This window comes from Aulonocara sp. 'chitande type north' Nkhata Bay, linkage group LG13, assembly GCF_057382095.1.
Source record: "Aulonocara sp. 'chitande type north' Nkhata Bay isolate Kocher_YH1m ecotype deep benthic linkage group LG13, A_spYH_male_GT1.1, whole genome shotgun sequence".
Taxonomy (NCBI): domain Eukaryota; kingdom Metazoa; phylum Chordata; class Actinopteri; order Cichliformes; family Cichlidae; genus Aulonocara; species Aulonocara sp. 'chitande type north' Nkhata Bay.
In genome coordinates this window covers 9,381,990-9,397,129 of record NC_141356.1, presented here as the reverse complement: position 1 = coordinate 9,397,129, position 15,140 = coordinate 9,381,990, and the positions used below count along the sequence as shown (strand labels likewise).

The 15,140-nt window shown below is 40.8% G+C and overlaps 1 protein-coding gene across 3 annotated transcripts in view; it reads left to right on the top strand.

Annotated features, from left to right (window-relative positions):
• The first annotated feature begins 102 nt into the window (after nucleotides 1–102).
• disc1 (DISC1 scaffold protein) overlaps nucleotides 103–15,140 on the top strand; it is a 50,825-nt gene continuing 35,787 nt past the window's right edge. For 2 of the 3 annotated variants that reach the window (XR_015124379.1, XM_086258595.1), the window contains exons 1-7: nucleotides 103–3,079; nucleotides 3,286–3,420; nucleotides 6,745–7,613; nucleotides 9,228–9,297; nucleotides 10,613–10,769; nucleotides 11,352–11,448; nucleotides 11,863–12,095. Coding sequence is in view for 2 of the 3 variants with exons in the window: in XM_086258595.1 (XP_086114721.1) it covers nucleotides 2,908–3,079; nucleotides 3,286–3,420; nucleotides 6,745–7,613; nucleotides 9,228–9,297; nucleotides 10,613–10,769; nucleotides 11,352–11,448; nucleotides 11,863–12,095 (1,733 nt within the window). In the remaining variant the exon portion in view is untranslated. The remainder of the gene's footprint in view (nucleotides 3,080–3,285; nucleotides 3,421–6,744; nucleotides 7,614–9,227; nucleotides 9,298–10,612; nucleotides 10,770–11,351; nucleotides 11,449–11,862; nucleotides 12,096–15,140) is intronic. The other variant, XM_086258597.1, reaches the window with a different exon arrangement.

Genomic DNA, 15,140 nt, shown 5'->3' with positions numbered 1-15,140 from the left:
CGGCTTTGAAAATATGTGTTCATTTTATTTTCTCTCTCTCTCGCTGCCCTTCCCTCTCTCTATCACACACAGATAATCTAAGGTAGTCCCACTGGCTGTCTGCACTCTTCATTCAGTGTGGAGGAGGAACATGTGACCTTTGCACATTGCACACCCCTATTCTCCAGGAGACACACACACACACACATACTCACAAACAACCCCTTGTCTCCTTCTTCTACCCTCTTTAAACACTCCGTCCCAGTGCAGTGACGTACACTTAAAGTGAGATTTGGAATGAGAGGAGGAATATTCCTGGTGGAGAACTGATATCATGCTTCACCTCATGGTGTTTGTTATTGTACGGTGACAAATGAAAATAATGATAGCATAATCTGTTGTTGAAAATAGATGCCTTTATTCAAGATAGGGCCAAAACAATCTTATTGCCAGATTTCACCTCAGAGAAAATGTTATTTTATGATTCACATTAGTCACCTTTAGGTCTGTATACATATCACATTTTGATCACACATACATTAGAAAAAAAAAGACTATGACAAATTTAATTTTGTACAAAAAATGTAGGCTATTTGTAATTAAGTAATTGTTTTGTTTTGATATGAACTGGATCATTTTGATATTGTATAAGTTTGTCCCTTTTTATGACTCTGTAAGAGAGAGAGTCCAAATAATTTAGGTCTGCCATCTGCTGGGCAATTTCAGAACGGTGTATACAAACAGATACATGTGCAGAAAAAATAAAGTTTTGGCCTCCTTTTACACTCCAAAGAAAAGCAATTTGTTTACGAAGGAGATGATCAGCCAACCGCGGTTAAAGAGGGGGTTAAGGGTGGCACTGGAAATTATAGCAGGAGATGATAAGGGGGTCTAACTCCCCATTTTCCTGTAGAAATAAACGTCCTCCTCTGCTTCACTGTGAATATATAACTATCTAAATATAAATAATATTACATGCAGTGACTGTTTGACTGCATGGGTATATTGCATGAACCTCAGTCCACTACTTACTATTCCTAACTGCTTTACTTTGTAAAACTATAACTATACCATATCACAGTGGTTCCATTACCAAACCATTAAATCTTGTGCTTAAGTGCAGCCATTATATTATTACTGGGTAACTACATCTCCTAATTTGTGCAACAGGAGACGTAGTTATCTCCTGTGTAGTTATTACATAGGAGGCCTGTGCACATTATAATCAGTGTAACGCACTTTAGCTACTTTACTTTAGCGCCCCATTTATATAAATGAATAAATAAATCCTGGAACAACCCTAATCCAGAGATTTGCTGTAACTCTACTGTCTGGAATATGGCAGACCAAAACCACTCTTAACATCTTTGTCAGTGAGAGCTATAAAACTTACAATGATTTAGACCTTTGGCTTGGAAATGACTCTCGTGGCCATGCTTAAAAACTTCCTGGTTCCATACACAGGAGAAAGTCAAAAAACTGGCATGGACCTTTTTTTATTAGGAGAAAAGAATGCTATTAAATCCACATTCAGACTATTTAAATGTGATACTATATATTTGTGTATACAGTGACATAAACATGATGGATCAAATGAATATTTTGTGAATACGACTAAATCAGGAAACACGTAGTCAGCCTATGGTTGTAGTTATGTATGAAATCAAAGTTGGATGAAAACGTGTATTTCTCAAGGTTTGATGTAAAAGTGAAAACGTGTACACATACTTTTGGGAAATGTAAAGAAAAAAGTTATTTCTTAACTTTCTATGGCGGATAAACTAATATATCTCTGTGAAGTCTGACATCTGCTGGTCAAAGTCAGCAACACAGCTACAGCACTGTGAAAAATGCATGCGATGGATGCATTGAATGCATAGCTGATGAAGGGAAAGAGCAAGCTAAACCTAACAGAGCAGGAGCTAATGTGTTATTAGTCAACAGCTACGTGTTTATCCTTTGATTAAGTCATCTTTTATCCTTGCAGTCACTCTTTTCCTGATTGCTTAATTATTTCATAAAAGCCCTCATATATCAATACATAAGACAGATGTGATTACATCATTCTTATACATTTCATCTGCTCCCTTATAGACACCGTGTGTAATTTTAGCATCTTCTTTCTGGGTTTTTCGCATAATATGGTGTTTCTTATGTCTTAAAACTTATGGCACAGAGGTAAGCCAAAGACTAAAACTTGACAACTAAGCTAAAACTTGAGAGGTTAGTCAAAGGGCTTCTCCTGGAAACTAGCCAGCCTGTGGGGCAGTGCGCTGATGTCAAAAACGCATCTCCAATGCGCCTCTAATCTTTAACAAAGAGCAGGTGATGGCACTCTGCGTGCCAGGCAACGTGTTTCATCCCTGCTCTTACCCTAGCTATGTGTAAGTACGTCCTGCATTCTGTCTGTTGAACAGAGCTTTTTGTCTCTGAGTATTGTTCACGAGCCAGGCGAGCTGAATGAAAGGAGCACTGGGATGAGCGGTGTGTGAAGGGGTGGATGAAAAGACTGCGCCATGTGAGGTCTAGGGTTTGGTGCTACTCGCTGATTCCCTGAGTGCCGAAAGAAAGAGACACATTAAGATGTGTAAGGGAGTACAGACCTGCTACACTGTGATTTAAATGACTGAATCACACGCATCCTGTGTGTATACATTTGAACTTCATGGTATTTGTGACTTAATAGTAGAGAGATGGTATTTTCCCCCATAAATTTCCTCCACAAGCTTCAGTGACACTAAAATACAGCACATATAAACATAAACAACTGCGTTATTTAATCCGGTTCCGTGTCCGCTGCTACTTCCACAGTGTGCCCGCTGTGGATATGAGGCGGTCTGAAGGAGTCTGGAGTCAAATTCCTGAACACGTAGGAGCTCCAACGCGACGCATGACGCAAGGGCGCAGCGACTAACGGATTACTGATCGATGTGTCGACTAACAGACGGATTTTCCTGGGCTATGTACTTCTGCCACTGCACACCACCGCTGGATGTGTTTTCCATACTTTCCCCACAAGGAACAGCACGACGTGAAGTCTTTCTCCAGACCGTCAGTTCAGGCGCAGCGGGACCCACTTGTTTCCAACAGGGGGAGAAATGTAAGAATCTGATGTACCATAAATGTTTGTGTCAAGAAATTTTCATCAGGGACAAAACAGCGCGCTGGGAAGCAGTTTTCACCCGTCACTCACTGTGTGCAGGGAAAATATAGCAGCCCGGGTTCACTTTTCCATAACGGAAATGAGATCAGTCCCTTTGCTTGGCTTCACTTCTTCTAAAACATGGTCGATGTAACTCTATGCAGGCTTGTGCCACCGAGGTCTGACTTTCTTTGACTTTTCAACACAAACAGCCTTTTTTAATGGAAAAATGTTCGCTGGACTGATGGGACTGGAATGCCACGGCAACTCTCTGCTTCACCGCCGCGAAACCATTCAAGGTAAAACAAGATTTTTAACTATCCGCTGATGTTCTCACACCGACCCTGGTCTTTTACAGGATATGTATACACCCCCAGGAACTTCATACAACTTTAATACACCGAAATTGGATAAAATAGTAGTATTAGGATGTACTAAGCCGGCAGTTTTTAGGGAGGGATAATCATCAGATGATTAAACAAAAGCAGAGCAGCCGCAGTGAAGACTCATAGCCTGTTTAATAATGCATTGCCTGGAATGTGTATGAAAGTTCACAGTTCCCTGGATCATAAAGGTTTAAAGTCTCCCTACCAGTCATTCATGGAGGAGTGATGATGAGTTGGAAATGATTAAATACTTAAATAATATGTTCCCCACCTCTTTAGACAAAGTAGAGAAGCATTTTCCTGCGTATTGTCTCTATTTGGGTCTTTTAACATGTTTTATACAAATAAAATGAGCTTGACTAATAAATAGAAATGTGATCCAAGTCTGTTCACGCAGGATGCCGGTAATCAGACCTCCATTAGACCCATTTATCAGACTGTTATGATCTCGCCACATGCAACAGGGTAACTACTGCAGTTAAAAGGCTGCTAGATGTGGTAAACCTTAGATAAAAATCTATTTCCCAAAGTGCTTCCGAAACAGCTTCTGCTGTGAGTAGATTTTTCCCTGGTCTCTGTTGTGTGACATTTTTGAATGAATCTAATCTACCAGAAATATCAAAATGCCTATTAAAGAGTATGTGCAGTGCGTAAATGAATCTCTATAACACAGACTCAACTGATCCTCATGTGATTACAGTCTGACAAGAGCATAGCAGAGACGCAATCCTTGGAATATCCCCATCCTTTAACCTACCGTGCAAAATGGAGCGATAAGGACCAAGATTTAGGACCAAAGATAGGAACTGGCATTGGAGCATACTGTATTGTTGGGTTTTCATCCACTTATGTAGTCATTTCTTTAGTAAGATGAATAGATATCACTGCTAACTTTCACTTCCCCTTTTTGTGACGCTCTCTTTGCTCACAAGTGGCGAGGTTTTGCACATCTGCCGAGCAGTGCTGCTTCTCAGGAGGTTGCTGACATGCAGATCCGCTTGTGTGTCTGTGTGTGTGTCAGAGGGTGCTGAGCTTGTTCCTCAAATGTTTGTGTTTTTATGAGAGCCCCTGCATTCCTCTCTGTCTTTGGCTCAAGCACTTTCAGTGCCCAATTGGATGCAGTGTTTAACCTAAGGGTGCTGAGGAGGGCCTCTTTAATCTCCAAAGGTAAATAATCTCGCCTCTTCTGGCTGACATGCTTCTTTTTCTCAGGCTCTCTGTACAGTTTCTTCAGCACTGATAACATGCTACAGTGAGAATGCTGTTGCAGAGAGACTGTTTTATCTTTGATGTTGAACCACTCAACGTCACTGCTTGCTTGTTTGTATATTCTGCCTGAATTCCCGGTGAACTATTTTAGCCCAAAGCCCGACAGGAAGTAGAAAATACCTCTGAGGGGCTTCAGCCAAAAAATAGATGCCCCTCTGACATACACACAAGCCAGCAGACACAAAACAATGGGCCCTGAGGCATTTCCTTCCCCTTAAACCAGGAAGAGCTCTCTTTGTGTAATCGAAGTATGGCGAGGATACAGTAACACCATCATGTCCCTCTTCTTTCGACTCTTAGTTGTTGTAGAGGGCTTAGTATAACATCTAGCCACACCAGATGGTAGACAGTGTGCGGTTGTAGCTGTAACCTACAGATGGTGTTGGGTTTCTTACATCAGTTATGGACCAGTGGCCACGTCTGCAAGGACCCTCTAATGGACCTGTGTGTAACCCAAGCTCTAAGTGACACTGCACACACACAAAAACACTGTGGCTACAATGGGAGCATCCGTGTGTTACTTTCACTTGAAATACTGCTCTCACTGGTGTCTATTTGAGTCTCTTACAGTCTCATGGGATAGGTTAGGAGTGGCATCGTAGGAGGTTACTGGGTGTTGGGAAGTGGGCTGTGGTTTGCTCATCGGTCATGCTTTCTTCGATGCCCCGCATTCCTGTCTTGATAATTGTGCTCCCACTGCAAAAAACACATTATTTGTAGAGGTTTGCAGTTGCGTAAGATGTTGTTTTTATGTGTTTGTTTGCGTTTTCTACTTTTGGATTTGTTTTTATCGTAGTTAAAGCGTTTAACAGGCTTTTACACTGACAATAGTACAACTGATCCCAGTGTTTTCAGCACTGTCAGTGTGCCTCTGTGTGACTTCAGTGTTCGTGAGTGGGAGGAGAAAGCGAGAGCCAGAAGTGAAAGAAGGAGCAGCGCAGCTGTACACAAAGGGGCTGTTGATCCCCAGCATTTGAGCGCGCCTCCTCGTCTGAATCCTAAACATGATATGTATTAATCACGTGGCCCTGCAGCAGGTGTCTAACTCCCGCCACAATCTGGCCTTTATCATTACGCTCCACTTTCAGACCAAACGCTGTTTGCATGCATGTTTGTATCACTTCTTGTTACTAAGATTGGCAGTGTCTGTGCTTCACAAGCTATTTCGGTTATGCCCCCTTTACAAAAAACATGGCTTTCGTAATAACTGAAAAGCTTTGAGACAAGCTATGAGTGCAGTGCAAGTGGGTTTGATAAAGCGAGGGTAATCAGTATTGTTCTAAACAATCCTTCAGTTTATTGCTTTGGCTGGAAGACTCACAGGTTATAGCACCCACTCAGAAATAGATCTCAGGTAAACTTTATCAGCCTTACTGCTTTAAGAAAAAGAGAGAAGCTGAGTGGTTATAAAAACAATAGCGTCATCAGTGCCGGTTTGTTAGTGGACCAACATGAATCAGACCTTGCCTGTGTGCCCTTTGCCCTATATTTCAGTGAAATAGACCGATTTAAGGCTCCAGATCCAGGCGTGAACCCCCTGCTATGTTTTGAGAACCTTTCCTCTGAAGAATTTTGCTGTTTGCAAAAATAAACAAATGCAAATCTAACCTCAGAATATATTGTTCATGCATCTGGTATCCCACAGAGAGGCATGTCTTAACTTATAAATGACTGTGCAGCTTTGGTATTTCCCAACAGCTGGAGCAGAACCCTGGGAAATGTCACACATCTGCCCAACGTTTAAAAAAAAAAAAAAAAAATTCAGTCCATTAGGCACTATTTTTAAAAACAAGGTCATTTTGCTGGATCACAGCTGCTTCGGGTACTTGTGTAATTAGTACACGTAGCATTACATCTTCCTGCTCTAGCCATTGATTACATGGTTAATCCTACCAGTTCTATGAGGTCATGCGTTATCTTCCTCATGGCCATGTTGTCAAGCTTAATGGTTAATCTCTGCATCGACAGGTGGCAGAGCATCAGGGACAGCTGGCAGCTCCAGCCGTAAGAGGCTCCACCGAAGACCAGGGTACATGAGAGGAGAGCAGTGCAGACTGCAGAGCGCCACTCAGGAAGAGGAGGAGGACGTTGGGACAACCACTTTTATTACCAATGGAAAATCAGGACGTGACGCTGACATAGCTGATGCAACTAATGCTCAAAGGCCAAGTCCAGCTCCTGCAGACAGTGTGTCTTTAATAAATCATCAACAGCCTGATAAACACACGTGTAGCTCCTGGAAGACTCAGAGCTTTGTCTGCTCTGTTACCCACCCTCCTTCCCCTGTGGACTGCAATTCTAAGAGTACATCCAGCCATCTGGGCCAGTCCTCACTGCCCAACAATGAACTCAGGTTAAGTTCGAGCCTGGACACTCATTCAGAGCCAGAGAACTCTTTTAACTCCAGCTTCAGTTTCATCCAACAGTCACTTACCTCCAGCCAGAAAACAACCACCACACCCACACAAGAGCAAGAACTAAGTTCATCAACAAAAGCATCTGACCTGCCTCAAACAAAACCCGAAACCTTACCTGTCGAGCACAATTTCTCTAAGCAGTCGTCTCCTGCTCAAACACTACCTGGAGGAAAGTTTTGGCGAGAATGCCTGTTTGCCACCCACGTAGAAAGATCCCACGTGCCTGACTGTGAGGCTCAGTCTATTGATATAGAGGCCACCTCCTCACTCTCCCTGGACTCGGACAGTACCTCTGCCTCCTCTGTCACCTCAGGCTACGAGAGCGCTACACCTGCCTTGGAGCAAGGCTGGGATAACCTGCTGAAGAAGTACGAGGGCGTGCTGCAAGACTGCCTCCAAAACAACCGCACTCACACCAAGGTGGGCAAGACAGACTCATGAAATTCACATATCAGTCATTCAAATTAATCTCCCAACAAGGTCTAGAGCAGCGACGTCAAACTCATCTAACACTATGGGCCACATACAGCCCACTTTGATTTTAAGTGTGACGAACTAGTGAAACTCCACTTTCTGTTTAGTAAAGTTTAACTAAACAATTTTCCCAAGAAGAAATTTCAACAGTATGTCTGTTCTATATGATAAATATGTAAAATAACAGAAAAAGTTCTGGCACCCCTCACTTTCCTATATTTATAATAATGTTCTTTTATTTCTATAGTAGAAATTTCTATGATGGACATAGTCGATACAGGAACTTCTCTGTCATTGAATTGTTTTTCTGTTATTTTTGACTATTTGGTGTAGTATAGATTGCAATGGGGGGTGGTGTTTGTCAATGGAAAAAGCTGTATATCCTAGGAAAATACAGTTTAAAGTTCAAAATCTATTCACTCCTTCACATTTTCCAAATTCTTCCAGTGGGCCAGATTGGAGTTTTTGCCGGGCCCTAGGTTTGACACCTTGGTCTACAGTCAAGATGAGACTAAACTACAGAGAGATGAATACTATATTAAATCAGGAAACCCGTATTTGCTTTCCTTACTAGTTCCAGCTCATACCTTGTTGGTAGATATGAAGCTACAGCCAGCAGCTGTTAGCCTTGTTTTGTTAACAAAATTCACCCAAGAGTTGAGTAACTCTGAAACTCACTAATCATCTCTTTATCTTATACTAAGTGTCAGAACTAAGTTGCACTTTAAGACCTGGTCATGTATCGTGTTTGTTTGTTTACACTTGTTTTAGACGTTCAAGCTAACCAGCTAGCTTTTTCTAATAGCAGAACATTGTACTTACAGACTCATCAGAGTGATGCTGTACTGATGCTTTCTTGTTTTATTAAGAAAGACAAAAGCAAGCAGGTTTAGATTTTTCTGAAAGAGAAAACTAAGTATTCAACTCACCTACTTAACCAAACTTTTGGTTAACACTTTGTAATACTGCACGTGAGTAAGGACATAATTCCCCTGAAATTAAATGAAATTCAAATATAGTTTATTTGAAAATACAAAGTAATTAAATTTACAAGGAAATACTTAAAGATAGGTACACTAGAATAAGGGAATAACTGCAGGTATTTTATAGAAAAGAAGACAAATTATTCTGTAATTAATATTAAGTACTACCTAAGTACTTTTAATTAGTGTATAATTCATGCATTTTGCAAGAAATGAGAAATAATTGCCTTGTGAGTATTTTACAGAAAAGCAAACAATATTTTTTTTTAATCTTACATTCTAAGCTTGAAAGTGATAAAAATGACCCCATATTTCATCTGATAAAAACATTTTTCAGTATTTGCTTTAGTGTTTTACATCTGATAGAATCTTTCAGGTCCTCCTCAAAAAAAGTAAAACGGTGAAGTACTGTAGTCAAGTTATTGTTAACGCCCTTTCCTCAGCTTGCTGACCCAGTATCACTTTGACCTGGCAGTCATTGCACCCACCTTTTTTCTGCATATATTGACTGTTTAAAAGGCGATGAACTCTGGAGTTACTGTTGTGTAACCTGTTCTGTCTTTTTGCTGTCTCTCAGATTGAATCCATGATGTTGAAGCTGCAGAGGCTCCAGCAGAAAGCAATTCTGGACGACGATTATGACGCAGGTAAACCAGTTTAGCCATTTCGGTTAAGGTTACAAAATAACGACTTTATGAATGATTTGATAAGATTCTATTTATCTTTTTACTATTTGTTTTTAAAAAGTAAAGTTTAATATCCCTAAACACAATAACTTAAAGTTAGAGAAAAGAGCACAGTTCAAAGTGAAAATATTCTGACTCAGTGACCAGAAAGCCACAGGAGCTTAACACGTGCTGTCCTTCTAACTCATGAGTGTGCTTGCACTCACATGTTTGGATCATTTATCACTTTGATGTCAGCTTCTTTATTAAATTTCTTGCTAATTTGCTGTTCACCATACTGAGATGACCTGTGTGAAAGAACATGTGAGAGATGAGGCACAGAGCTTTATTTTTAACTATCCTATAATGGTAAAACTAGAAAATCTTCAATTTATGTGGCTTAAAACAGAAAGTAGCACAGTTATTATGTCGACTCAAATCAAAATAAAGGGTATTTACAGAGAAATAAGGGAAGCTTTTACAGAAAAGTTTACAGGAAGGGGTTCCCCGTGATTATTGCAACGAAACAACAAAGCCTCAAACCTAACAAATATCATTTGTACTTGTACCTGACCTAGATATTGTAAAAAAATATAAACAATCAAACCAAAAACTGCATTTTAACCCATTTCTTTTATTTTGTGATAGAACAAATACATAAGATACATCTGCTTCTGTGGTTAACACATTTGCATTACACACAGAAGATCCCTGGTTTGATATCAGGAGACTGAAATCACTGGGAGGGTTTTGTCAGGAAAGGCATCCAGCCTAAAAACCCACCATATTAAAACCATGTGTGTCTATCTGCACGTGGTGACACCTGTGAATAAGGGAGCAGCTTAAAAACAGGTTTAAATACACATGTTTCTGTATCCTGTAGATCTGTTCGAACGTGCTTATTATTTGGGTCAGTGTTGTATGCCTTGGCTGGTGTTCTCCTTGTCTATTCATTCTCTGACTTATACGTTTAGTTTTCTGTTTTTCCACTTACACAGTGTTGGATTAAATAGCTGATGAGATTGGTTCTGTAAATTCTGTCTGTGTATGTCGTGCTTGCCATCTTTTAATTTAGCTATGAACCCGCCAGACTGGGATAATTCTAGTTTTATGTGTTTACAGAGCCAAGAAATGCAGATTTTTATTCAGGATTCATAAATACAGCAAGGTCAGAAATGTGCTCCCTTTAAATGACTTCTAGTAAAGGGCTAGAACACAACACCACTTGCTGATAACTGGACTCCTCTAGCTGATGTTTTCTGCATGTTATTCAGCATGTGTGTATGTGTGTTCACAGCTGAGCGCTTTGGGAAAAAGTTAGAGGAGCTGTCTAAAGAACGAAGCACTCTGAAGCTGGGTTTACCCTCCCAACAGCCCAGCGTGGCGTTGCTCCTGGAGAGGCTCCGACAGGCGGTGGACAGCGCCCTCCAGAGGGCAGACTGCAGTCAGTACAGGTCAGTGCTGGTTTGATCATGTTAACTGAAACACTATATTTAAAACGTTAACTGCATACAATATATAAGGGGAATATAATATGAAATGTGGTTACACTGAAAATTACTTTTCCTGTTTTGTTTTGGACCTCGTTTTATATTGTGTGTCACTTAAACAAAAACAGATCTACTTTTATAGCAATAAACTCCCTTTGTTCAGGACATAATGGGGTTTATTTGAGTTCATAAGCTCATTCTCTTTCTTTTGTTGCAATATTGTAGCACAGATCAAAGAGGGGGAGCTCTCCAAAATAGCTCTTGTGACAGGAAGGAAATCAGGTGGGGCCTCTTCAGAGAGTATCCCGAACAAATATAAGCAAAAGGATTTTAGGTCACCTCTGATAAACAGCAGATTTTCCACTGTCACAGAGTTATTTGATGAGAATCTGTGGGAAAAAGTGATTACACACAACCATACTGTATATTACCAATCTGCAGCTCTCTTTAGCTTTGACTTACAGAGATTAAAAGCAACATTAAATGTGGATTAACCTCCTGAAAATGTTAATCAAAGCTGTTAAAAATGGTGTCATTTTGTGGCAGGGAGTGTGCAGAGCCTGTTGCAGGGGAGCAATCCGACTCATCACAGGGTCCACTGCAACGAAGAGAACGTCTGATACGAGAGAGACGGCTTGTCGAGGTAAATTCGGCTCACGTCGTTCCGCTTTGTACGTCAGGCTGGTCTGAGTTACTGCTCCTCTGAGAATTTAATAAAACAGCTTCTTTCCTTGCTCACAAAAGTGAATGAAATTTGTAAAATATGCATAGCTGTCAGCAGTATTTACACTGACAGTGAATGAGTGTGAACAAGATTAATTAATCTCACTGCTACTTTAATATCAAACAAACTATTGATTAACAATTCTGAAAAAAGCTAATAACTCACCAGTCAAGTTTCCTTCAGTTTCAGATTAGGTGTTTGAATTTTTCATTCAATCTGCTGGCTTAAAAAACTGAAGGACTACTTCACTGTTGCTGATTACCTTCATAGAAACTATGTTATTTCTAACATACATGTAAAATGAATGAAATGAACATTGCTCCACCTCTGCAGGAGGAGATCGCAGAGCTGCAGCAGAGACTGGTGGAGCTGAAGGACCGTAGCCGGTGTCTGGAGCAGCAGATCCAGCAGGAAGAGCAACAGGTGGAGGCTGAGGAGCTGGAGGCCTCCGTGCTGAGGAGCTGCAGCACGGCTCAGCTTCGCGACATGAGCCGAACCCTCCAGGACCTCGTCGCTTCTGAGAATCGCACACAAATCTCAGTCTCTCGTCCTCCCTCCATGCTCAGGTCAGCGCCATATATGTCATGATTTGCTTGCTTAAATGTCACATTTGTGACATGAAAGGCTGTGTTTGCATGAGCCGAAAAAAAAAGGAAGTGGAAAAATAGAGAACTAAACAGTTGTCTTTTTGAGCATAGTTAATAATAATGCTTTCATCTTGTTTGAGTGGTTGCATGAAATAATTAAAAATTTAGAGCCTCCTTTACAAAGCTGCAGGTAATGAATGAATGAAACATGCTGTTCCCAGGAACAGAAGTTTACAAATGAGGATAAAATTATTATTATTTATTATATATGCGCAATGACATGCTTTAACTCTGTATTCCTCAAAGCTTACAAAAACCAAGAGTTATCCTCCAATTTACACACAGTATATAAATCTTCTCTGCCTCTAAAAAAGCACTGAGAATGACCGGAACGAGAACTAGTCGGAGATGAGACTAAAGAGCCCAGAACAACTGCCACGCTGAAATGTGCTAAGAACAACCTGGGGAAAGATTGTTCATACTGGAAGTGCATCATTTGGTGAGATGAGATGAAACTAGAGCTCTTTGGTCACAGACAGAAGGGAGAGGCGTATAACCCAAACAGCACCGTCCCCACAGTGAAGCACAGTGGTGGGAGTGTTATGATGTGGGGATGATTCAACGTTTCTGGAACTGTAATCTCCTCAAAAACACTTCACTAGTAATTCTGTCCTCATCTGTATTTAGGGAAAAACTTCAAATGAGGGAATCAAAGCCTTCACTGCAGATCTTTGGATGTATTAAAGGAGTTTTGCTCTCCAGGATCTGTTTCTGCTAGCGAGCAGAATAGTTAAGAAAATGTGCAAATGTATGTGAAAAATGGAAATTGAGGTCTTGAGCATTGAGAAAACATTTTCACACCTTTTGAATTTTGCACGTCGGTATTACAGTTTCTCCTGTCGGTCGTTGGACTCTCAGTTTGATTGGTCGAGCCGGATCTAACACCTAAACTGTGAAAAGTGTCTGCTGATTGGGCCTTTGCATGCATAACCTTTACTCAGAACTAGTTTGAAGGTAACATAATTTGTGTTGTTGTGTTAATTTGATGTATTTCTACTTACATATTTATTAGGGGTGCAACGATACACAAAATTCACGGTTCGGTTCGATACTTTGGTGTCACGGTTCGATATTTTTTCGATACAAAAAAATGTTCATGCCTTTTTAATTTGTCATTTATTAAAATTATAAATATATATTTTAACTCAAAAGTACAGTTTTTAAATTTAACCCTAACCCTTGTGCGTGTTTTTTATTTTGACAGCGAATGCGCACCTGCGGACCACTTATGTGCAGCCCTGGTTATTTAGCTCGTCATACTGCAGCCACAGAAATTCTTTTGTCCATGAAACCATAAAGCTGCACTTTCTTTTTGCCTTATAGTCTCATTTGTCATAACTTCTCCGTTTTGTGGTAAGCTTTTCTTTGGCTGTCACTTCTTCACCCTGACCTGTCTTATTTGGCTCAGCAGAACTAAAATATATATCCTGCTACTTTTACACACGGACTCACATAAGCTCAGCGATTCTCTGCGCGATCAACCTCTCACATGTTTAAGCTGCGGGAGATTTCACTTGTCATGTTTGCATAGTAAGCTAACGATTAATAAGACGATGTCAGAGGAATTGGTGCACAAATTATCATCACTCACAGATCAGTGCTGTCATTGCAAAGTGAAAGCAAAAAAACAAGCGCAAATTCAAACGCGATTTCAATATGTCACATATTGACAGTGGCTCACCGATGCCAATGACATAATTACCCAGCTACATTTCTGAAAGAATGCAAAAGCATTGACATATATTTTTCCTACAATAGCCCGACGGGCAGGGCAGAGAGATTTTTGTAGCCCGACTGGAAAGATCGCTAGCTCCGGGACGTCGGGCTAGCGAGTTTGCAAGCCCTGTATCTGATTGAGGAATCACTCATCTTTGGAAAAGAGAGTTTATTACAGAGAAATGGCTCTTTCCAAAATAAAAGCTATACTATCCGCTTCTTCTGGGCTATATTCTCAGCAGCATAAGGAGAATCACGTGCTAACAGCTGTCTAAATGACTCGGCTAAAGTTAGTAGCATGCTTGTTGTTTTTGTCTTTGCACTAGGATGATGTCGGCGTAAGTGTGCAGTCATATTCGTTGTGTTCCCACTAGTGTTTTCAGGTTAATCTCGTTGAAATGACCTTAACGCCACAACACGGCAAATCTCCGTTAACGAGCTACCGCCGATCGCCCCGTGCATGGGGCTAGACAGCTAACACGTTAACGAGCTAACTGCGCTAACACACTAGTTCACACCAATGTAATTAAGCATTGCATGGCACATCCAACATACTGTTTTACTTTAGTCCATGACTCGCTTACCTTCAGGGTCATACGTCACATGAAAACCAAAATAATTCCAAACGCCAGATCTGAATGAGGGTGGGGGAGGTCCATCTTGCAAGGAGAGCTTAACTTCTGTCTCGCTAGCTTGCCCTGCGCTCTTCCTCCTGACTATGCTGTCTGTGTTGAGCGCTCAGTGGATCTGCGCTCGACAGTGCAGCCTAGGCGGAGTAGTCGAACGCAGATTCACTGAGCGCTCAACACAGACAGCATCGTCAGAAGGAAAGTTGATAAAATAAATTACAAATGTTGTATTGTTCATACATATGCGTACCGAACCGAAAGCACTGTATCGAACGGTTCAATATCGATACGAATATCGTTGCACCCCTAATATTTATATACAATAGAGGAATCGGCACAGTGTATGTCAGGAATGAGGAAAACAAGCCCTGAAGCTGACAAATTGCCAAACATCACAGCATCCTCCATGACAGCTATTTGTTTATCCACTTTATGATGGTTTCCTCCTCTGACAGCAGGAGGACTGGAGTTTTAAACATAATTCTTTACTGTAAATGTAGAAGAAGTATTTTTGTTACCTGACGCCAGCTTAATAGACAGGTAACGTTTATCCAGTGCAGTCAAAAGGTTTTGTATTCTTTCATTTTTCATAAAAACTCCAGGAGGTGCATCTTCTTAT